We start from the raw sequence: 25,768 nt of genomic DNA on the forward strand, positions 1-25,768 counted from the left end.
AGCAGTTCTCCACCAACACTGTTTACAGTGGAAGTGGGGAGCTGTTGACCTCAACTGGGGATATCGTTGGGCGGTGGAAGGAATACTTCGAGGACCTCCTCAATCCCACCACCACGTCTTCCATTGAGGAAGCAGAGGCTGGGTTCTCAGAGGTGGACTCGTCCATTACCCAAGCTGAAGTCACCGAGGTTGTTGTGAAGCTCCTCGGTGGTAAGGCACCGGGAGTGGATGAGATTCGCCCAGAGTTCCTTAAGTCTCTGGATGTGCAGGGACTGTCGTGGCTGACTCGTCTCCCCAACATCGCGTGGCGGGCGGGGACAGTACCTCTGGACTGGCAGACCGGGGTGGTGGTCCCTCTCTTTAAGAAGGGGGATCGGAGGGTGTGTTCCAACTACAGAGGGATCACACTCCTCAGCCTCCCCGGGAAAGTCTATTCCAGGGTACTGGAGAGGAGGGTCCGGCCGTTAGTCAAACCTCAGATCCATGGGAACAATGTGGTTTTCATCCTGGTCGTGGAACACTGGACCAGCTCTATACCCTCCACCAGGTTCTCCTGATGGTGGAACACTGGACCAGCTCTATACCCTCCACCAAGTTCTCCTGATGGTGGAACACTGGACCAGCTCTATACCCTCCACCAGGTTCTCCTGATGGTGGAACACTGGACCAGCTTTATACCCTCCACCAGGTTCTCCTAATGGTGGAACACTGGACCAGCTCAATACCCTCCACCAGGTTCTCCTGATGGTGGAACACTGGACCAGCTCTATACCCTCCACCAGGTTCTCCTGATGGTGGAACACTGGACCAGCTCTATACCCTCCACCAGGTTCTCCTGATGGTGGAACACTGGACCAGCTCTATATCCTCCACCAGGTGCTTGAGGGTTCGTGGGAGTTCGCCCAACCAGTCCACATGTGTTTTGTGGATCTGGAGAAGGCGTTCGACCGCGTCCCCCGAGATGTCCTGTGGGGGGTGCTCCGGGAGTATGGAGTCCAGGGCCCTTTGTTAAGGGCTGTTCGGTGTTGTATTCCCGGAGCAGGAGTTTGGTTCGCACTGCCGGCAGTAAGTCGGACCTGTTCCCAGTGCACGTTGGCCTCCAGCAGGGGTGTCCTTTATCACCGGTTCTGTTCATCACCTACATGGACAGAATCTCTAGGCACCGCCAGGGGCCGGAGGGGGTCCAGCTTGGGGACCACAGAATCTCATCTCTGCTTTTTGCAGATGATGTGGTTCTGTTGTCTTCATCAAACCTGGACCTTCAGCGTGCACTGACACGGTTCGCAGCCGAGTGTGAAGCAGCTGGGATGAAGATCAGCACCTCTAAATCCGAGGCCATGGTTCTCCACCGGAAAAAGGTGTCTTGCCCCCTCCAGGTCGGTGGAGTGCCCTTGTCCCAAGTGGAGGAGTTCAAGTATCTTGGGGTCTTGTTCACGAGTGGGGGGAAGATGGAGCGTGAGATCGACAGGCGGATCGGTGCAGCGTCTGCAGTTATGTGGTCGTTGTATCGGTCCGTCGTGGTGAAGAAGGAGCTGAGCCAAAAGACGAAGCTCTCGATTTACTGGTCGATCTTCGTTCCTACCCTCACCTATGGTCATGAACTATGGGTCATGACCGAAAGAACCAGATCCCGGATACAAGCGGCTGAAATGAGCTTCCTCCGTAGGGTGGCTGGGTGTACCCTTAGAGATAGGGTGAGGAGCTCAGTCACCCTTAGAGGTAGGGTGAGGAGCTCAGTCACCTTTAGAGATAGGGGGAGGAGCTCAGTCACCCTTAGAGATAGGGGGAGGAGCTCAGTCATCCTTAGAGATAGGGTGAGGAGCTCAGTCACCCTTAGAGATAGGGTGAGGAGCTCAGTCACCCTTAGAGATAGGGGGAGGAGCTCAGTCATCCTTAGAGATAGGGTGAGGAGCTCAGTCACCCTTAGAGATAGGGTGAGGAGCTCAGTCACCCTTAGAGATAGGGGGAGGAGCTCAGTCACCCTTAGAGATAGGTGGAGGAGCTCAGTCACCTTAGAGATAGGGTGAGGAGCTTAGTCACCCTTAGAGATAGGGGGAGGAGCTCAGTCACCCATAGAGATAGGGTGAGGAGCTCAGTCACCCTTAGAGATAGGGGGAGGAGCTCAGTCACCCTTAGAGATAGGGGGAGGAGCTCAGTCACCCTTAGAGATAGGGTGAGGAGCTCAGTCACCCTTAGCGATAGGGGGAGGAGCTCAGTCACCCTTAGAGATAGGGGGAGGAGCTCAGTCACCAGGGAGGAGCTCGGAGTAGAGCCGCTGCTCCTCCACATCCAGAGGAGCAGCTGAGGAGGTTCAGGCACCTGTTTCAGATTCCCCCCGGACGCCTCCCGAGGGAGGTGTTCCATCATGTCCCTCTGGTAGGAGGCCTCAGGACAGACCTAGGACACCCTGGAGGGACTATGTCTCTCTATGGCCTGGGAACACCTTGGGGTGCCACCAGAAGAGCTGGAGGAAGAGTCTGGGTGAGGGAAGTCTGGGCAACTCTGCTCAGCTGCCTCTGCGACCTGGCCCTGGATAAGTGGAAGAAAATGGATGGATGGAAAACGAGTCATTATTTGATTTTAAATTTAAATTTCGAAAATCTGAACTGAAATTCAATGAATTTGTCTTTATCATGATCAAAAAGGGACAAACAAAGCTCTAAAAACATGTTGATTTTCATTTTTTGTTTCTCAAAACAAATAATAAAATCATTGGAAAACAGTAACAAAAACAGATGATTTTTCAAACTGTGCGACTGGAAGTGAAGACGATGAAGACGATGTGTTTCTGGTAAAAGCACTTCGTTAGCAGCTTGCTTTACTGCAGGAGGAATCCTTATTAGTGGAGAGTTTAAAAAAAATATATTTAAGGTACTTTACAGGCCATTCACTTCCTCTGATCCCATGAAATTAATTACAACCAATCTATTTGTAGGTCATATGAATTCTGAGTTAAAATGTCATCTGTTGTGTTAAAACATGTGATGATCTGTCCTGCAGGCCTCGACACAGCAACCTGAGCTGGATTGGAGACTCATTAGTGACTTTTCAAGCTTATGATTGAAAGTATGTTTCTTCTACAGTCATTTTATTCAGGTGGCCACATGACAATGTTCACTGCTCACTGACAATTCACTTCATTTATACATACTTATCTAATTTGGAATATTTCCAAAATTCCCCTGCTTAACTTCCCATGGAAAGTTTCAGGAATGTTTCCTGCAAGTTATTAAAAGATTTTATAAAATGTTAAAAATCATGTGAACTCTTGCAGGATGAACTTTATATTCCTTTACACTTATGGAAAACGTTTTTGAGTTGTCATATTAAGGCATATTGATCCCAGGTTAATATACCTTCATTCTCCTGGTCCAGCCCCTTAAAAATCAAATGAAGCTTTATGTGACTACTGAACTTAAATTAGTTTGACACTCCTGTTAAAGCCTCCTGTCTCAGGAAAGCAATGCATCCTATGGAAGTAAAACTGTGCCATCAGATTCTGAATTCGAATTACTAACTCTGAATTTTTTTTTACCATCGAAATCAGACTGAATTTTAAAAGCTGTTGAATTTCAAGTACGTATCTTTTTTTGCTTGTGATTTTTTTTCAACATCTAAAAACATTCAGTGTGTAAAAATTCAATGTGTCTACAAATTCAGCTGCAAAAAAAAATTCAGCTGCAAAACAGCCAGAATATCTGTGCCATCAGGACATGCAATCGATACCTGTCTCATTCACCCAACATCCAATCAAGGGAAGCCTTGTTGGTCACGTGCCGCTGCGCTCCGGTGACTATTTGCCATTTATGTCTGAAAATTCTGCATGAGACATTAAACCACACGTTGCAAATCAGCAGAAGTTATGAAATAACATGTGTGGTGAACTTTTAATGATGTGTGAAAATATTTTCAAAGCAATTACATTTACTGTATGCAATGTTTTACATGCAGAAAATAGTTAAATTGTCTCCTGGTTGATTTTTGGCAAAAACATATTTTAACCTACCCATGCAATAGTGCTTCTAGTACCACCGTCAATGACCTGGTTATGTTTGTTAAAATTAGTTTTTGCCATAACAAACACTGTGCAGATTAGAGTATTCAGTGGACGTAAAAAAAAAAATCGAACAGGAGACAATTTAACTATTTTCTGCATGTAAAACATTGCATACATTAAATGTAATTTCTTTGAAAACATTTTCACACATTAAAAGTTCGCCACATATGTTGTTTCATAACTCCTGGTGATTTGCAATGTGTGGTTTAATGTCTCATGCAGAATTTACAGACATAAATGGCAAATACTCTCTGGCCCAGTGTTGCACTGGTCACGTGACCAACAAAGCTTCCCTTGATTGGATGTTGGGTGAATGAGACAGGTATCAATTACATCGTCCTGATGGCTCAGATATTCTGGCTGTTTCGCAGCTGAATTTTTTTTGCAGCTGAATTTTTTTTGCAGCTGAATTTTTTTTGCAGCTGAATTTTTTTTTGCAGCTGAATTTTTTTTTGCGGCTGAATTTTTTTACAGCTGAATTTTTAGACACATTGAATTTTTACACACTGTATATTTTTAGATGTTGAAAAAAAATCAGAAGCAAAAAAAAGATATGTACTTGAAATGTGACAGCTTTTAAAATTCAAAGTAGGATTTCGATGATAAAAAAATTCAGAGTTCGAAATTCGAGTTCAGAATCTGATGGCACAGTTTTACTTCCATATATGCATCAGCGATGTGACACACCACATCTCATTTTAAGACATGCCGGCCCATCAGTGGTCAGATTTAGAAAAGTCCAATGGCAAATACCTTGATTGAAAAAACCCTAAAACAAAACAAATTGCGATAGCACCAGTCAGAAACTAGCAGAGACACCTGCAATGCACTTTTCACTGCTCTGCACCTTCAGCAAGAGAAGAATCAACTTTATGTGCAATGTTTGGGAATCTTGTAACATTTTCATTACTGAAAGTAATTGGTTTGCAGGTTCAACCACTGTGAGTACCTGGGCTGTGAGTACCTGAGCTGTGAGTACCTGAGCTGTGAGTACCTGAGCTGTGAGAACCTGGGCTGTGGATACCTGACCTGTGGGTACCAAAGCTGTGGGTACCTGTGCTCGAAGTACCTGGGCTGTGAGTACCTGGGCTGTAAGTACCTGGGCTCTGTGTACCTGGGCTATGGGTACCAGTGCTTTGGGTACCTGGGCTCTGTGTACCTGAGCTATGGGTACCAGTGCTATGGGTACCTGGGCTCTGTGTACCTGAGCTGTGGTTACGTGAGCTGTAAGTACCTGGGCTGTGATTACCTGAGCTGTGGGTACTTGGGCTTTGGGGAGCTGAGCTGTAGTTACCAAAGCTGTGGGTATCTGAGCTGTGGGTACCAGAGCTGTGAGTACCTGGGCTCTGGGTCGCTGAGCTCTGGGTACCTGAGCTGTGGGTACCAAAGCTGTGAGTACCTGCACCGTAAGTACCTGGGCTATATGTACCTGGGCTCTGGGTACCTGAGCTGTGGATACCTGGGCTCTGGGTACCTGGGATAGAGATAGTGTACCTACATCAAGTCACAAGTAAAACCAATCACCATCTTGTATTTCATGGGTTTATTGAACATCTTTCTTACAGCAGGTACACTGCTGGAGGAAAACGTCAGTGAACTCCTAGGCTAATGATGGATGTTTGATAAACAATGTGAAGTCACCGTGTCAGACGAGTCACCCTGAACAGACAGACACGCCCACATCTCTTGCTTATTTGCATTGTATTGCTTTGGTTTTTTCCAGACGGATTGACTCATCCAGTAAATGCAATGACAAAAAACAAATGGAAAAGACAAAGACAAAACAGGAGAAGCATTGACAAAATGGAATAAGCAAAGAAAAGATAGAAAAAGAATATGACTACCTTTGTATATTTTTTCTCTTGATATTTCCACATTTATTATCCCCGCCGTGGCTGATAGGCCCCGAAGGGGGATCTTGAAACAGTCTCCGTCCGTACGTCCGTTCGAACGTTTCTACCTATATCTCGGCAACCCCTGGGCCCACAGTGACCAAACTTCACATGTGGATACATCTCAGAGGGGGAAGGGACACTATGGTGACCTTGACCTAATTTGCATATTAAGTAGGTCACAGGGTCACGAAGTGCTTAAAAACACATTTTGGGCTCTGGAGGCCTAGGTTTTTGAGCTAGGGCTCTGAAATGTTATACACACATGGTACACACTCCAGGGATAACCTCCAGTACACCAAGTGACCTGACCTTGACCTTGAAGATTGGTAGGGTCTGAAGTTTGCTCGTCATGGTTGCACAATACATGTATTTTCATATAAACATTTCTCCTCATTTCTCAGCAGTTCCTGGGCCCACAGTCACCAAACTTCACACATGGACACTCCACCTGGGGAGAAGGGGCACCATGGTGACCAGGACCTAATTTGCATATCAGGTCACAGGGTCACTAAGTGCATAAAAACACCTTTTGGGCTCTGGAGACGTATTTTGACATAGCTTATGAAGAAGACCTTTCAGATTCTACATAATTATCTACTAGGACCCATGGAACACCCTCTAGTGTACCAAGTGTGCTGCCTTAGAGCTGGCTTTGTGAGAAAATATAAAGCCCTCCGGCGGGGGATTAGCCCAGCAACGGCCTTCTTGTTTCCTTTTAATTTTGGCACTCCTGTGATTCCATAAATGTGGGCCTGTCAACCTAATGACGAGGCACTGGAGGTTAATCGAGCTGCCCTACACTGCACTGTACACCAGTGGAAAAGCAAGGGAGAGGTCGTCTGAAGATCACATGGCGAGAAAGAAAATGCAGCAGATGGGAAAGACCTGATGCAGTATTTCAGTCATGGCGGACAAAGAGGGATCAAAGGGTTAACCCTCATCGTAATGGGCACGAGAGAGCGAGTAGTTGTATTAATTTCACTGTTAGTTTAGGGGATTATCATAAAATTCTGATTAGAATGACCAAAATTGAAAATTAGGCCATTTTCAATCCTGACAGTTGAAATGACTAAAACAGATTGTTTGACTGACTGGCTCACTGTTACTCTTACCATGAGAGAGGCTGGAATTTAGGCCGGGCAATATACCGAAAATTTACAGACACCGAAATGTACAAAAATTTGCGACGTCATTTTGCCCATATCAGTATATTCTGAGTTTAACAAAAAGAAAAGAAAGGTTGGTTTTGAGTGTGTGTAGGCAGCCTGTCCCTTTAAGAGGCTGTGGAGAAAATGGAGAGAGGAGGTGATGGAGGAGGGTCAGAAGGTGTAGCGGCTGCTGGGGGGCTGAAGTGAACGGATTTAGAAGCCTTGGAAGCAAATCCTCCATATTTAGAATCAGAGGCAGAGACGCCAGCTGTGGGAATCCACGCCTCCATCGCCCCGTGGAGCGACACAGCGTCCGTCCAGCTGGACGTGAAAAGTCATTTTAATGTCATATAAGTTCTTTCAGGAGAATTAGGTAAGACGGTCTTTTTTCAGAAATCCCGTGTTTTCAGGTGACATACAGACAAAGTCACGGTCTAATCCTCTCAGTCCTTCTCATTTCAAGTCATCTGTGCTCATCAGCTCTTCAATACATCTTAACTAAAAGGACTTAATTTGTATTTTCTTCATTATTTTCAGACAGTGTAGTTTTACAGTCCTTTAAAGTGGTAATAAATAAGTCCAGGGAGTCCTACTATCAATATAACTGCTACATCTAGTGGACAAACTCTTTATTTGTGCAGTGGCGTCGTTATCGTCCATTTATCGTTATCGAGGTGAACTGATCAATATATCCTGATATTGATTTGAGGCCATATCGCCCAGCCCTTGTGGAATTTATATCAAATCATTTTTGAAAAAGTACCATTCTCCTCATTATTTCTGCCTCTGTTGTTTAGTATTAACTGAAGCTATTAGAAGAAACAGGATAATTATTGCAGTTTCTTCCACAATTGATTTCTCTGAATACTATTGTAAAGTTCAGGTCTGTAGATGTATGAAGCCAATTAGCTAAAAACGTTCAAGTGAAATTTGTCATGCAAACAGTTTTCTCTTCCGTGTTTGTCATAGTGTGGCAACAGAAGCAGCACTTGAATCATGTGGACTTTATCGTTTATGTGCTGGGGAAGAAAAATCGGACAGAGTCCTCATGTGACAGTGCCCTCAGGAAGTGCAGTGAAAGAGATTATCACCATGTTACAGTAAAACTATTAATTTACAAGCACGGGAAATTGGATGACTCGCAGTAATAACCTGGAAATAAAAGAATCTGATCATCCCAAAAAATGTAATACCCAAAGCCAGCGTCCTCATCTTACCTCCCAATACATGATTAACTGAAAAGTAGGCTAAACGTAAAACAGCAGAGGTTGAGTGATGAATCAGGTTATTCATCTTTACAAGACAAAAGTACTTTAAAGGACTTGACAGGAGTCGTGACACTCGAATGTGACAAACACAGTTTCTATCATTTTGTTGTGTTGGTCAACATTGAAAACATTTATTTTCTGTTAATTAAGTGAACAATATTCAACAGTGAATAAACAATGAAACTGAACTCAAATAACAACTTAGTGTGGAGTTGCACTAAAAGCAGATTAAGTAATTGTGAACCGATATTTGCAACAAACAAGACCATGAAAAACTGATTTTAATATATAAACAATAAAGAAAAAGTGCAAATGCAGGGCCTCGATACAAAGTCCTAAATGGCCGTAAAGCATTTGGTTTGTTGGATTTGTATGTATGATCCTCGTCATGATTCACCAAGTATGAGTCAATATAACCCATCAAAACTTTTGTTGTTGTTGCTGTGCACGTTTCTAAATAAAAAAACTGAACAGCTGAAGCTACATAAGCCACCGAGGCAGAATTCAGCCAGAGGCAAGAAGGACACACGCACAGGAGTCCAAAGTTGCTGCTTTTTTAATTGACATGCATTCAGTTTAAAGTCTCTTTGTATTCTGGACTAAAAGAGTAGAACAAATAATTTGAGTTTACAAAAAGACCATGGAATCATTTAATAAGCGAAACGCTCTGGAAACATTGACAGACTTAACAGCTGAACACAATCGTTGCTGACTTTCTCTCAATATTCTTCAGAAAGCTCTTCCCCACTCTGTTGCTTTGCTTTCACTCTTTCATACTATGCTAGGAACCCCATGTTTCCTTCTTGTTTCCGTGATGCAGTTCTGGCAGAGCTTGGACTCCTGTTTTGGGTCATTATGTTGCTGTACGATGAACTCCTGGCCAGTGAGGAACTGCAGGGTAGCTGTTTTGGTTCCGGTTGCCTCCCACTCTGTACCGGTCACCAACTTTCAGACCTTCTCACTTCCTCCTGCATGTTTAACAGCTGATGTCACGCACTGTGAAACTCTCATTTCTTCCACATGACGGCAAACAAAGATCCTGCGTGATGAACTGAAGATTTCAAATGCTGAGTCATCATCAGTCCGTGACACCTTCCTCTTCAGTAGTCCAGTAGCAGTGTTTCATGGTCTTCTTCTTCGCTCTTTCTGCAACTCGTCCTGTCAAACCGGGAGCTCAGATTCTTCTCTCCACAGTTGAAACTGAGACTCTCTGAGTATGACTTCTCTTTAGCTGCTGGTTTCACTGACACCTTGACATTGTTTGTTCTGTTATGGTTTGTCTTCAACTAATTGCTGTTGGGCACGGAATCCATGCTCTCCTTTACACAGTTCTCCCCCCAAAGGACAGGCTGCAAGAACAATGGGGAGATAATATGGGGGTGGGGGGGCAACCTGAGAGGGCCACAATTCACAAGTTGGAAAAGTCCCATCATTGGTCGAAACCGAACCAGACACAGCGGGTGTCCGGAATGCAATTTGGTCAAACTGCCTCCCAACCAACTGTCCCCCGAGTCGCCACCTGGTCTCCAAGCAGGGACCAGGTCTCTGACGATCAGGAGAGCACAAAGTGGACCACAAGAACCAAACCAAGGCTCAGCCCGCTGGCGAGCACAACACACTGTTTGGACTAGCCTTTTTCTCTTTTTCCTTTTTCTTTTTTTGGATCCTGAGAGCCAGACGCAAAGCCATATCTTCTCCCTCCCCAGCTGCACAGACCTGCAGAAAGACCAGGCCCTTCACTTCCACAGCTGCAAACCTGAGGCCTCCCTGCAGCGAAGCCAGGCCTACAGACGTCCAGTCCACATACGGGGCTGTAACCACACAGTGCAACGGAACCATAAGAGAGCTTTTGTCTGGGCAGCGCTGCTAGATTAGCCTTTTTGTGTTTCGTTTGCCGCTGATAAGCATCTGTTGTGTATGCGCATGAGCGCGTTCACGTGCACCATCGCAAGCTCGGGGGTCTGGTTTTCCCCCTCAGAACAGGAGTTCTGAGGAGACCCCTGTGTGGAGAACCAAGCCACGGAACCGAGCCTCAGCAGAACTTTCTCCCTCTTTTCCTCCTCTCTCTCTCTCTCCTTCATTAACCCCTCGTGCTCGCCCACGCGTATCCCGCCGCTACGTGTGTTAACTGATGGAGACAAGCTCTCCTGATAGCCACAGTTAGCATCCGAACCGCTAACTTGTGACCGTGATACCTCCGTATCGTCACCAGAGTTTGACTGCATGTCTCAACATCAGTTAAACTCCAGCGTTACAGTAATGATTCTGCCCCGGTGAGACCTCTTGCTCCTGGCGTCCCCCGCACATGTGCACGATGGACGTCTTGTTTATCTGGTCTTTGAGCAACCGCCACGTCCCCAGGAAGAGCGAGTCAAACGCCTCTAGTGGCTGCGTGGGTCATTGCAATCTCTCTTTACGGCACCTGGTGGTCACATCGATTCATTGCGCTCTCCCTCCACGTGGCGCCACGCCCCCTAGTGGTCGTCATGGTCACCACCCCGAACCAGACGCCTGCCTCCCTCTGGTGTCCATGTGAGGTCATTACACCCACTCACACTGACCCTCCAAGGTACGTCGCCACCTGGTGGACACTCATGGTCATTACATCCCCACTCAGACTTACACACGAGCACACACACATGCACACGCACACACACACACCCTCCTTTGTACATAGTGTTTCCTGTGTAGTAGATTAGATCTCCATGTTAGATGACGTTTGTTACTTCATTGTGTTGGTTTAATAAATCATTCCTGAATTAATACATTGTTGTTAATAAACGCCTTTTAGCTGAATTGATCGATTCCTGGTAATTATTGTGTATTTATTGTTGACAATTTACTGGTTTGTAATGATCTGTGCTCGAATCTCACACCTTCCCCGTCATTTAAGATTGTTATGTTTTTTACAGGAATATTAACTACCTTAAATAACCCCTTTTGCAAACGAGACTGATATTTTGTTAATAGCTATTTCCAGTTTAGCTGGTGGTGCCCCAATTTCATTATTATTTGATAAATAATCAACTTATTCGAATTAATATTTATTAATAAATTATTTTTGATAATTTATTAACTTTTGAGTAATTTCTCAATTACTCTAGGAGTTGTTAATGAGTAAATGACAGTTTCCTTCCATTAATAATTAAAATTTCATAAATTACTTCCAGTGATCTATTACTTTCAGTAATCTATTACTTACAGTAATTTTTAATGCTGATAACCAACCAGAAATCCCAACATGGCCTTTTTTGTTGTTGTTGGCATTTATATAGCAACACACAACCTTCTGCAGTGCAATGGTGTTCAACTGAGGCTCACTTGGGTTTGGTGCCACACTCACTTCTAACACTGCTTTGTGAGGTTCCAAGGCGGACCCCCGACTCGGGATGTGGTCGGCGGGTGTTGGGAGAGAGGATGCGGCAAAAAGGAGAGGGTCGACGGTGTTTACAAAAATAAACTAAAATTTATTTTCACTTTTCTTTTTACAAATCTTCACCAAACTCTTTTACTTGCTGCCTCACAGCAGGCCAGCCGACACAGACTCACGTACTCTCAGTCTCTCCGTCCTTCTTTGACACTGACAGCGGGCCTCTTTAAATAGGCCCAGCCCCACCCGGCGTTTAGCCAATCAGAACATGCTTGACTGACACAACCGGCGAAGGGGTGTTTAACTGATCCTAAATTAACCCAACCAAAGAAATACATGAATAAAGTACACATACATCAAACAAGCATACTTATATACAAAATATACACATTATATTAATGTGATACATCACCCAGTCCCCACTATACATATATACATCCCAAAATACAAACAGTGCACCCCTACACCCAGTGGACTGTTCCACCTGCCGTCTGCCCACTGAAATACAGCTCCTTCAGCGGCTCCGCCGAGGACCAGGAAGTGCGTGAGGTGAGCTGTGTTCAATATGAGAAAGGGGTGTCACTTTCTCACATTTCCCACCCCTTCTGCAGTCTCGCAAACAGGGTGGCGAGACAAAAAGTCTGCAACCGTGTTCTGTTTGCCAGCTCTGTACCGCACTGTAAAGTGGTACGGCTGCAAAGCTCAAAACCAGCGGGTGATGCGAGCATTTGAGTCCTTCATGCGCCCTAGCCACTGCAAGGCACGGTGATCAGTCTCTAGGGTGAAGTCTCTGCCCAGCAAGTAGTATTTCAAGCTGTGCAGTGCCCACTTGACAGCTAGGCACTCCAGCTCGACCGCGGCATATCGGGTCTCTCTCGGAAATAATTTCCGGCTGATGTATGCCACTGGTTTCTGGTCCTCCCCCTTTCCCTGGAGGAGCACTGCCCCAAGACCAACCCCCGAGGCGTCAGTCTGGACAGTGAAGGGCTGTTCGAAGTCGGGGCTCTGCAGCACCGGGTCTTTGCAGAGAGCCTCCTTCAAATCTTGGAACGCCAACTCCTGCTCCTCTCCCCACTGGATCCGGGGGGTGCCCGACTTTCGAGTCAGGTCAGACAAGGGCACGGCTCTCCGAGCAAAGTCTGGCACAAACCGGCGATACCAACCCACCAGGCCCAGGAAAGATCGGACATCCTTCTGAGTTTGGGGCCTTGGGCAGTCAAGTACCGCCTGCACCTTGTCCTTTTGTGGCCGGATCACACCTCGGCCTAAAACATGACCGAGGTAGTGCACTTCCTCTTTGGCCAGGGCACACTTGAGCGGGTGGATGGTCAGCCCCGCTTGTTGGATGCGTTGCAGTACTTCACCTAGGTGACGCAGGTGGTCCTCCCAGGTGGTGCTGTACACAACGATGTCATCCAAGTATGCTGCTGCGAAGGAGTCCGTGCCGGCCAAAACAATGTCCATCAATCGCTGGAAACTGGCTGGTGCACCCTGCAGGCCAAAGTGCATGACCATAAATTGAAGGCTGTGTACGGCCTAGCCTCCTTGGCCAGGGGCACCTGCCAGTAGCCTTTGCACAAGTCCAGTGTCGTAATATACGACGCTTTCCCCAACCTCTCAATCAGGTCCTCGAGCCTGGGCATGGGATATGCATCAAAACGGGACTGGGCATTGACTCGGCGAAAGTCAATACAAAAACGCATGGTCCCATCTTTCTTTGGCACCAGCACCACTGGGTTGCTCCACTCACTTGAAGACCTCTCAATCACGCCAAGGGCCAACATCTCCTCCACCTCGGTCTTCAGGTGTGGCAAGAGACGTTCGGGCACCCGATACATCCGCTGGCACACAGGGGTTGTGTCCTTGAGAGGGATGGTGTGCTCCACCACTGTGGTGTACCCTGGTGTCTCTCTAAAAAGGCTTGGCGGAATGATCACTGCCAGGTCCTTCTGCTGGTGGGAGGATAGGTGGGACAAATCCATGGGTGCCGTCTGCGCTGGGTTGTGAAGAACTGTCCCGGACACTCCTCCTCTTCCTCCACCGCCTGCACTCGGAGCTGTAGACCGGGCTGCCTCTCATGCCACTCCTTCAACAGGTTCACATGGAAGGTCTGCCGTGGTTTCCTCCTCCCTGGCATGTGCACCTCATAGGTAGCTGGCCCCATCTTCCGCACCACCTCGTACGGTCCCTGCCACCTGGCCAGGAGCTTGTTTTCAGAGGTGGGCAGCAGAAGTAGGACTCTATGCCCGGGTTGGAGGTTGCGCTGCCTGGCGGTCTTATCATACCAGGTCTTTTGGCGTGACTGGGCATGCTCCAGGTTTGCCTGCACCAGCTCAGTCACTTCCTCCATTTTGTCCCGCATCTTGAGGACATGGGCCAGGATACTCCGGGTCTTGGGTGTCTTTGGTCCCTCCCAGGACTCTCTCAGCACATCCAGAGGACCCCTCACCTGTCTTCCATAAAGCAGTTCAAATGGTGAGAAGCCAGTGGAAGCCTGAGGAACCTCTCGGTAAGCAAAGAGCAGGTAAGGTAGCCAGCAGTCCCAATCCTTTCCGTTAGCTGCCACAAACTTCCTTAACATGCTCTTTAATGTTTGGTTGTATCGTTCAACCAGGCCGTCGGTCTGGGGGTGGTAAGGAGTGGTTCGGATGCCCTTGATGCCTAACCATCTATATACCTCTCTCAGGGTTTTGGACAGGAAAGCAGTACCCTGATCAGTCAAGATTTCTTCTGGAATCCCTACCCTGGAAACAACTGCAACATGGCTTGGGCTATGGGACGAGCAGAGATCTTACGCAGGGGAAAAGCTTCTGGGTAGCGTGTGGCATAGTCACATATCACCAAAATATATTTATTACCATTTTGGGATCTCTCCAGGGGTCCTACCAAGTCCATGGCTATGCGGGAGAAGGGGGTCTCAATAATGGGCAGTGGCTGAAGGGGAAAGGGGCTAGTCTTCTTCCTGCTGGTCAGCTGGCACTTGGGGCAACTCTTGCAAAACTCCTGCACCTCCCTATAGAGACCTGGCCAAAAAAACCTGGCTGCTATTCTCTCATAGGTCTTGGAATTGCTCAGATGCCCCGACCATGGGATCTCATGGCCTAATACTAGCACCTTTTCCCTGAGCTGCCTTGGAACAACCAGCTGCTCTGCCCTGCCCTCGGCTGGCTGATGGTACAGCAGACCCTCCCTCACAAAAAAGCTTTCCCCAGACAAGGTCTTACTCACCCCCGTCAGTCCATCTTCAATATGGGTGACTCTTTCATATGCTCCCTTCAATGTAACATCTCCCCTCTGCAACTGCAGAGGACCAGGAAGTGCGTGAGGTGAGCTGTGTTCAATATGAGAAAGGGGTGTCACTTTCTCACATGCTTTTACACACACACACACACACACACACACACACACACACACACACACACACACACACACACACACACACACACACACACACACACACACACACACACACACACACACACACACACACACACACAGGGTTTTATGGAATCCAGAAAGGTTGTAACACTGCTAGGAAACTGAACGTTTCAGTGCTTGATCAGCCTGCATTGGTGATTTAAGCTGTTCACCTATTTCTTGATTCCTGAAAAAGGCCTTTTATAAAATTCTGAAATATAAATTATTTTTAAATTGAATAAAATTAGTTCCTTTTCTCAACCTGTGGCAGTTCACGACTCATCTTTGCACCATTTGAAGCCATTCATTGGCCTTGAACAACTTGAATTGCAATAAAATGCGGAAATAATGTGCGTTATTTGAAGAACTGCTTTGTATTAACTTTCAGAAAAATGAAAACAAGAAAAAAAGAACACTGCACAGAAAGTCAATAAATATTTCTCCCAAGTCGGGACATATGGCTGCAAATATTCACTCTGTCTCACCAGCTGTAGGATGCTAATCCTCTCATCATCTACAGAGTCAACAACCTGAAATGTCTGTTCTATTCTGCTGCTTATTTGCATTGTTCTGCATCGTGTGCTGGAGTAATTATTTCAAGGCCCCAGAGGCATGATGGCTTTTTTTAATTTTTTTTTTACCCTTGTTGTGTTCAGCAGCTTGGGCAGACAATATGATGTGATTGAGTCTTCCGATGTCAGAACAGTTTTTACTCTTGCAACAGGAAGAGACGAAGAGTCTCCCGATGCTGCTGCCTTTATTGGAAGTGGGCATGGCTGCTGTACACAACCGGGTTGGGGTGGGGGGGGGTAATGGAACACGGGGACCAAAACCCGCCCCGACATGGCACTGCAAAAGGACCCGGGCAGGAAGACGCCCCCACCCCACTCGATGGCCAAAGAGCACAGTCTAAGACCCGCATGGCCCAGCACGAGCCCGGCTGGAAGCCAGTGGCCAGACAACACCCCCCCTCCTCACACACACACACACACACACACACACACACACACACACACACACACACACACACACACACACACACACACACCCGGACCATTTCCCATATTTACGACCCTGGGGTCACCTTCAGTCAGCTGTCCATCCAAACTCCGAGCCCCACTGTCCCCCACCCCCGACAGATCCGGGAGCAAGGCAGACCTGCCCCGGCGGAGGGATGGGGGCAGAGGGAGGAATGGGGGGGCCCAGGCTTCATGATATATGTTCACAGATCTTTTGTCAGAATGTTTGGACTGGTGTACACAGCAAGACTATGTAGACAGGTATCAAGGAGATCACAGTGAAGACAGGTATCATGGAGATCACAGTGTAGACAGGTATCAAGAAGATCACAGTGTAGACAGGTATAAAGGAGATCACAGTGTAGACAGGTATCAGGGAGATCACAGTGTAGACAGGTATCAAGGAGATCACAGTGTAGACAGGTATCAAGGAGATCACAGTGTAGACAGGTATCAAGGAGATCATAGTGTAGACAGGTATCAAGGAGATCACAGTGTAGACAGGTATCAGGGAGATCACAGTGTAGACAGGTATCAGGGAGATCACAGTGTAGACAGGTATCAAGGAGTACACAGTGTAGACAGGTATCAAGGAGATCACAGTGTAGACAGGTATCAGGGAGATCACAGTGTAGACAGGTATCAGGGAGATCACAGTGTAGACAGGTATCAAGGAGTACACAGTGTAGACAGGTATCAAGGAGATCACAGTGTAGACAGGTATCATTGTATTGTCTGAGCTGTATATTGGTGTTTCTGCTCATTGTGAATGTGTTTCTACAGATTAGTGACCAAAGCGTTGGGTCTGTGTTGATGTTGACATCTTCTTCCCATTTGGAGCTTGAAGGGATATTGTGGTATTGGAACATGACAGGATTAAAGGATTTTAGAAAGTGGTTTTGGAGCTGAGATCTTCAGGAGGTTTGACACTGTCTGAGGTCAGTTTAGGTTCATCTCTTCTAGTTTTAACTTTGTTTGTATAATTGACTGGCGCTGAAGATATTCCAGATAGTTGTTTTGACTGATACCATAAGTTTCTATTAGATCTTTAAATGGAATAAAAGAGTTACTGAAGAGAAGGTGTTCCAAGGTTCTTCTTCCCTTGTTCTGCCATCTTGTGAAGTTTCTTGGTTTCTTCCTTTGCAGGATGTCAGGATTGTTCCAGAAGGTGTGAGTTTGCAGGGAATGAGTGACGATCCATTCATTTGAAGAAATTCCACCAAGCTGTCAGAGATTGTTTATATTGATGCTTTTAAAGCAGTTGTGTTTTTTGATGACAGGACTGAAGAAAGGAAGGTCTCTGATGTGGAGATCTTCACAGAAGGTTTTTTCAATGTCCAGCCAGCCTTCATCTAAGTTTCTGATTAATCCATTTTACCACATGAAGTCATTTATTGGCCAGATAATAATTATAGAAGTTTGGAAGTTCTAAGCCACCTTGGTCCTTGGTGTTCTGCAGTGTTTTTAAACTTATACGCGATGGTTTATTTTTCCATAAGAATTTTGAGATATGGGAATCCAATTTATTAAACCATGTTTTTGGTGGTTTTGTTGGGATCATTGAAAAGATGTAGTTAATTTTAGGCAGGACCATCATTTTAGTTGTTGCTACTCTCCCCATAAGGTATATAGGAAGTGTCCTCCACCGAGTGAGGTCCTATTCTATTGTTTTAATAAGGGGGGTGTAGTTTAAGTGCACCAAGTCTGACAGTTTGGTTGAGATATTAATGCCGAGGTATTTGATGTTCCCTGGTTTTAGTGGAGTATTTGGTGTGTGCTGAAAAATAGAGTTAATAGGCAAGACAACTGATTTATTCCAATTTATAGGATATTCTGAAATTGTAGAGAATCTGTCTATTAACTCTATTGTTTCTGGAAGAGAGGTCTGTGTGTTTTGTAAGAAAAGTAATACATCATCTGCATAAAGGAGTATTTTATGGGTTACATTTGCTGTTCGTATTCCTTTTATGTTATTGTTCTGTCGAACGGCTGCTGCTAATGGTTCTATAAAAATTACAAAGAGATGGTGAGAGTGGACACCCCTGCCTGGTACCTCTGTCGAGATTGAACCTTGAGGAAGTTTGATCATTGGATCTGTTCGTCTTTTAATGTTGGAGGTCAACTGTTCAGAAAGTCTCTAGTTCAGATTGTGAAGGGTTAATTTGTGAAGAGTAAAGTTTTCTATAAAATTCTCTGACAGTAGTGTTTATTTCCTGAGGGTCACAAATGATTTCACCATTTTGAGTTTCAACTGAGGGGATTGTACACTTTTCTTTATTTGGTTTTAACTGATTGGCTCAGAGTTTTCTGGATTTATTTCCATGTTCAAAGTTCTCCCAGCGTAATCTCTGTAGGTGAAATTGTGTTTTGTGTTCAATTATTTCATTCAAATGCATTTTTAATCTCTTTAACTCCGTTAATAAGCGGTCGTCATTGGAAGCAGCATGAGCTGTCTCTATGGTCTTGATATTATCTTCTAGTTCTTTTTCCTTTATTTTTTCCTTTGTGGTTTTGTGTGAGGAGTAAGAAGTGATTCTTCCTCTCATGACAGCTTTAGCGTCTCCCAGAGGACACCGGGAGAAACACCAGGCAGAATGTTTGTTTCTAAAAAGAGTGTCCATTGTTTTTTAAAGAATGTGAGGAAGTCTGGATCCTTGAGCAGTGAAGGGTTAAATCTCCATTGTCTACTAGGAGGGTGATTGTTCTATTAGTGACGTCATAGTGACAGGTCACGGTCACTGGTAGTGACGTCATAGTGACAGGTCACGGTCACTGGTAGTGACGTCATAGTGACCGGTCTCGGTCACTGATAGTGACGTCATAGTGACAGGTCACGGTCACTGGTAGTGACGTCATAGTGACCGGTCTCGGTCACTGGTAGTGACGTCATAGTGACAGGTCATGGTCACTGGTAGTGACGTCATAGTGACAGGTCACGGTCACTGGTAGTGACGTCATAGTGACAGGTCACGGTCACTGGTAGTGACGTCATAGTGACAGGTCACGGTCACTGATAGTGACGTCATAGTGACAGGTCACGGTCACTGGTAGTGACGTCATAGTGACCGGTCTCGGTCACTGATAGTGACGTCATAGTGACAGGTCATGGTCACTGGTAGTGACGTCATAGTGACAGGTCACGGTCACTGGTAGTGACGTCATAGTGACAGGTCACGGTCACTGGTAGTGACGTCATAGTGACAGGTCATGGTCACTGGTAGTGACGTCAAAGTGACAGGTCATGGTCACTGGTAGTGATGTCATAGTGACAGGTCACGGTCACTGGTAGTGATGTCATAGTGACAGGTCACGGTCACTGGTAGTGACGTCATAGTGACAGGTCACGGTCACTGGTAGTGATGTCATAGTAACAGGTCATGGTCACTGGTAGTCACGTCATAGTAACAGGTAACGGTCACTGGTAGTGATGTCATAGTAACAGGTAACGGTCACTGGTAGTGACGTCATAGTGACAGGTAACGGTCACTGGTAGTGACGTCATAGTGACAGGTAACGGTCACTGGTAGTGACGTCATAGTAACAGGTAACGGTCACTGGTAGTGACGTCATAGTGACAGGTAACGGTCACTGATAGTGATGTCATAGTGACAGGTCATGGTCACTGGTAGTGACGTCATAGTGACAGGTCTCGGTCACTGATAGTGACGTCATAGTGACAGGTCACTGTCACTGATAGTGACGTCATAGTGACAGGTCACGGTCACTGGTAGTGACGGGGTGAATCTGTGTGTCCCAGGTGTCTAATCAGTGATTTACTCTCCAGAAAGTAATCTCAGTGTGAATAGGATTGGTGCTCACTGTGTTTGAAACTGAAGCGATTCTGCATTTCACCAGAGGACATCACCTGTAAGTCTCCCTCATACACAAGGTTCACTGCACACAGTTGAGAGGATTCACTGTCACATCAGCATGTTGTACTCACAGCTGGAGAAGATGAGTGGACATGAATGTTCATCCATTGGGAAGTTGTGCAGCTGCAGCTGGCACTCTGCGTTTATTGTCAACCTGCAAGTAAGGAATGTTAAAATTCAGTCTTTAAAGTAGCTGACAGATTTCCTTTCTGAAAGATGATTGACAGAAGTGTCAGCATATACAAAGTCAGAATGAAATACTGACTGGATTCTTCACAAGGGCACCTCTTGTCAATAAATGTTGAACAGAAAATGTAGTTTTTAAAGTATATCAGTACGATTTTAAAGCTTTCCGTGTCCAGCATTAAAGTATCACAAAAAAAAAGCGTAACTCTGGAACTTGTATCAAAAGTTGACTTTGCTGTTTTGTGAGTAAGAATTGCCCTCAAACAATGTGTACATGTGTGCTTTTGCTGTGTTTATCTGCTCAAATCGATTCCTTGCCAACTATTTTTACATTTATGAATAGAAGCATTTGTTCAGTGCCATTGCTGGTCTTCAAAGACTTTAAAATGCATTTTATTTTTAATTTTGACCACACAGAATAGCTAAACTGCAAATCTTTATTGAGCCAACTTTGAAGCGAGGAGTCAACAAATCTGTGTCTGTGGTTTTTAAGACCTCAAGCTGTGAGAGTGCACACCAAATCTATTGTTGTTTTTAATAAGATCAATTCGTTTTTTACAGAAAATGTGTACTCTAATGGGAGACAGGTGAACAACACGTCGGCACAAAAACACACCTGCAACATTGCAAAACTTCCAAGAAGTTTTCTCATTAAATTGAGTTTTATATAAAACCTTCAATGTCCTTCTGCCTCTTTGGTTTGGCTCCAGGTATTGTTACTCCCATTCTCACTGGCAGCCAAACACTGTGAATTGCAGCATTTTTGACATCTTTTACCAACTTGTTAAAAACAACTCCCACCATCTGTAACTGGCTTCTTGTTCCCCCAGTAGGATCACCAAATGGTGCTTGAATGGCTCCGTCAGATGTCTGCAGATTATCTTGTCTCCGAAGCCTCCAGTTGTTGTGGCACAGGACCAGGGTTGGGTAACGAACTACTTGTATTACAGCGTTACGTAACTGGGATACAACAAAAATGTGTAAAAACTGTAATCCGTTACAGTACATAAAAAAAATGTGTAATCTCGTTCTAGGTATATTGATAAAAAGTGGGATTACTGAGCAGGATTACAGTAGAAAATCAGATGAATAAACTAGAACTGCAGTGTCACATGTGCATTTCCACTCTTCCCGACGCTTTCAGGTAGACTGCAGCAACAACCGACACGACATGTTGCTCTGGATTCTGCAGCCAGCTGCTCTCGTCGTGGCTGCTCCGGGGAAAGAAACACATTTTCTGGCTGGAAACTCTGACATCACTACGTTTTAAAGTGGGAGGAGTCTCTTAACCTCTCTGTACAGTGCAAATTAAGCCTCCCAGCAGTGAAAGTGCTGTGAATGTCCAGGAACTTGACGTCTCACCCGAAGAAACATCTGGTAGGATAAAACCTGCTCACTTTACTGAAACACACCTGGACTCTGTCAACTAGTTACTCGTTGACTGAGTTGTTCAGTTATTGTCAGTCAGTGATTCATGCTGCCAGATACTCTCAAACCTATCAAACATTTATATTTAGTCCAGAAAATAACAACATTAAAACCAATGACGAAATGGGATGGGAGAGGGAGAGAGAGAGAGAGAGAGAGAGAGAGAGAGAGAGAGAGAGTTTTGAAAGTGTTTTGAAAAAGATGAACACATTTTCTTCAATAGAAATAGTTTTGAGGACAAACACTTGAATAATTGAAAGCTTTATTTGTATTGTGGTTTTGATTCTTTAAAGAAATTTGTTACTGAGTTTTGATTTAGTTCAAAACTTGTTCTGTTTAGTGCAATTTGTATCTGCTGTGAAAAAGATGTCTCTGAGCAGACGACACATTCTATTCTTTGTCTTTATTTTTTATGTTTGCTGGTGAAGTAATAGAAAAAGTAATTAAAAGTACTCTGGTACATTACTGTTTTATTTTAGTACTTAGAGTAAGTTACTGATTCCATTTTTTGACAGGTAACTTGCAAACTGTAACGGATTACAGTTCTCGCTCAAGTAACCTTCCCAAAGGACAGACCTTAACCCCGGCAGCTGAATATCACTCCCGGAACTTTACTGTAACCAAACACTGACTGTGTCCTGAAATGCAAATAAGTGAATATCAAAGTTATTATTCATTAGTAATGAACTATGAAAGTATTTGGATGAATTGTTCAAACAGCTGAATTATATTTTCATGCTTTTCTGGCTGAGAGTGTAAAAGTGACGTTGTTTCTGTCCAAGTCTTCCATCCATGACTGTGGGCTTGTCGCGGCACAAAGGTTTACTGAACTCCAGAGCTCTGCTGTCGGGCACACGTGCTCCTGGTGGGGTCACCCAAGGTTGACAGGTCTGTAGTGATGGTCCACACAAACACGCTCAAGACTCAACCCTGAGCAGGAAACACAAATAGTGTAGCCTGCCTGCACAACGCCTGGGGTTGGTGTTTCCCAGAAGCACCTGGTGACCCTTGTGTCGTAGAGAGCACAGCCCTAATACACGATGGAGTACGTGGTGGGCCTACTACCTGTAAGGTGGGTGAACATGGAGTGATGCAGTGCTCACAGTGAGAGAATGTGGGGAGCCAAGTGGCATAGTGGGCCTCTGCAACACAAACCGGCTGTTTGAAGAGATCCTGAAACCGGTACATGTGGTCACTGCACTGGACGGTTTGGTGAAAAGGCAGCTGAGCGACAAAGCAAAGCTACGTGTTCACTGGGCTGCCTACACCCTCACCCTCACCTGTGGGCATGAACTGTGGTTCTAGACTGAATAGAGAGATAGATAGATAGATAGATACTTTAATGATCTCCAAGAGAAATTCACAGTTCCAGCAGCAGCAGCATGGAAACACAGGGGCATGCAGGGTTAAAAAAAAGCAATAGGTAAAATAGAAGAAATATAACTTCAGTATAAACAGTAATTAAGCAAATAATTAAGCAATAATGAGATAGATACAAGCAATTGAAATAAGTTCAGCCATCAGGAGAGACTGAGTGGAGCCTCTACTCCTCTACATTGAGAGGATCCAGTTGAGGTAGTTCATCCGATTGTGGAGCCCCTGATCGCCTCCTTGAAGATGTTTACCTCTGACTGGGAGGAGGCCCCGAGGCGGCATTCCGCAGACGTGCACCATCTGTGTCGTTCACACCTCAAGGTTGAGTTGTTGTTTTAGAATTTCCCCACTCTGGGACCCGTGTAAAAAAAATAATTAAAAAAAACCTTTTTGGGGCTCCTAAAACGCAAAGCTGTGCCAATGTGGATGACAGACCACAAACGGTAGAGGCAAAGCAGATGGAAGTGTCACGGGTAGCAGACAGGACCCAGTTGCAGGACTCTGAGGCGTTTAACCAAGTCTTTATTTACAAAGGACAGCACAGACCGACGTGAGATGCAGGTTGCTCCTCGACCCGGGGTGTGCAGCCGACCTGGACTCCAGACAGTGAACAGGACGGACCACACATCGACGACTCACAGACCAATGATGAACACACACACAGACAGGACATATATAGCTGGCATGGTAGTGACTGCAGACTGGCTACAGGTGTGGAACAGACCGCCCAGACATGTGGCCCGCCCACTATTAAAGGGAGAACCTCAGCCTAATCCCTGACAGGAAGGATGTCCAAGTGCTCTGGTGCTACATTAATAGTGTCCTCCCAACATCCTTGACATGTTTGGCTGAAAGCTGTAGTCCATTCCTTTTAATCATCAGGTGCTCAAATGTTAGTACAAGAGTGGATTTGGCCAGTTGTGTAGTGATTAGAACTCTTGCCTTATAGCGGAACATGTATGTAAAGTCTGTGTTTAGGAGCTTATGTGGAGTTTGCATTGTTCAATACATTCAGATTTTCTAAAAGTACTCTGGTTTCCTCTCACAGTCCGAAACTGAGTTTGAGATCGATTCATAACTCTAAATGGAATGTGATCGGCAAAGGCCTGTGATCCCCGATTGGATAAGGCAGTGCAAAGAAAAGGACAGAGGGACACATGGGTAGATAGATGGCTGAGCATCAGACAGGAAACTAGAAACTTCTCTCGGCAGTGTTTGGAACTGTCAATGACGAATGTATGAGCTAAACCTTTGTATTCTGAGTGAAAGACTGAATTACATGACATGACGTCACAGCATCAAGGACCTATGTTATAGATTCTTTTGCAGCCGAAACATGCCAACAAGATAAAGAACATTCTTGCATTCAACTTGATGTTAAAAAAGAATCGATAACTTATGTTTCAGAATAATGATAGGAACGTAATTCAGCTACATCAAGTATCTACAGTGTTGACTTAAGTGAGGAGATGCAGTGAAGCTGGTCTGACTCTGTGAAACATCTTGGACAAGTGTTGATAATATCTCCAACACAGTCTGTTCCATGGCAGATATTTTGAATCTAAATTCTGAAAGCTTGTAACATTTCTTCAGTCAGCAGGAAGGAAGTACGGTGGCCCTGAAGTGCAAACCACAACAACAAATTACTAAATACAACAACAAATTGAAAAACACAACAGCAAATCATTAAACACAACAACAAGTTCAAAAACACAACTGCAAAATCAAAAACACAACAGCAAATGAAAAAACACAACAACAAATTGAAAAACACAATGACATTAACTTTAATGGAAGAGCATCAGGAGCTCTCTGATTGGACGACGGAGCCGTTCAGCCTTTGAACCGGAAGTTATTCTGCCTGGAGAACAAATTTCCAAACATGGAAAAGTTTGTTGATCCTCGACCGACTCTTTCCTCCAGCTGGACAAAACCTTGTTCCTCCTTCCTTCCAGGTATTTTCTCCTCCAAACTAAACGAGTCACGAGCAAAATGACCTCCGGTTCATAAGCGGTAGGGTCCCGTCGTCCAATCAGAGATCTCTTGCTCCCAACGGGTCCACCTTTTCTGTTTAACCCTCTGGGGCCTGAAGCATTTTGTGCCGTTTTTCACTACAATTGATTTTTCCTTTATATCTCAGATATAAAATTCTTAAACTTTGCCTTTTTTGGTGTCATTTTGTTCAGGACAACCTCATAAATGCATTTCTGAAGTATTTTCATCACTTTGGCCTACTATATTAAAACAGTGGATCTAAAAACACCATAAAATTACAAATTCGGGTGGTAAAAACATAGATTTATTGACTATAAAATTCACAGACATGGTTAACGAATCATTTTGTTTACTTGTAAAGTAAATCTAAACTATAATTAACTAAAATGTATCAAAACAGGACTGAAAAAACAATTATATACAGATATTTACAGTGAAATAGAAGCACTGCCTCAGGCGTTTTTGTAAAACTATTTGCAAAAGGTCACACATATAATGTCAGGTGAAGACAAATTATTTGTGCCACTCAAAAAAACAGACTCTGTCCAACACAACACAGAGGGACACATCACACATGGCATTTCCATGAAGTGTTTTTCCTTTTCTTGTGTTCCTGCAGGCAATGTTTACATTTTAGCCTTTGGCTGTTGTGGTGGAGCTGGAATGATGGGGACAGGATGTGGTGTGGGGGACACCTGTCCTGGTCTGGGGGACACCTGTCTCCCCTCTAACAAAAATA

The 25,768-nt window shown here is 45.0% G+C and overlaps 1 protein-coding gene across 1 annotated transcript in view; it reads right to left on the reverse strand.

Moving 5' to 3' along the window:
• gabrg3 (gamma-aminobutyric acid type A receptor subunit gamma3) overlaps window positions 1–25,768 on the reverse strand; it is a gene marked incomplete at both ends in the record, with an annotated part of 73,188 nt that overhangs the window by 17,309 nt on the left and 30,111 nt on the right. Inside the window, one exon of the mRNA XM_080505923.1 lies at window positions 20,118–20,200. Within this exon, the coding sequence (XP_080362049.1) occupies window positions 20,118–20,200 (83 nt within the window). The remainder of the gene's footprint in view (window positions 1–20,117; window positions 20,201–25,768) is intronic.

Source organism: Blennius ocellaris (genome assembly GCF_963422515.1).
Source record: "Blennius ocellaris genome assembly, chromosome: 12".
Classification (NCBI taxonomy): Eukaryota; Metazoa; Chordata; class Actinopteri; order Blenniiformes; family Blenniidae; genus Blennius; species Blennius ocellaris.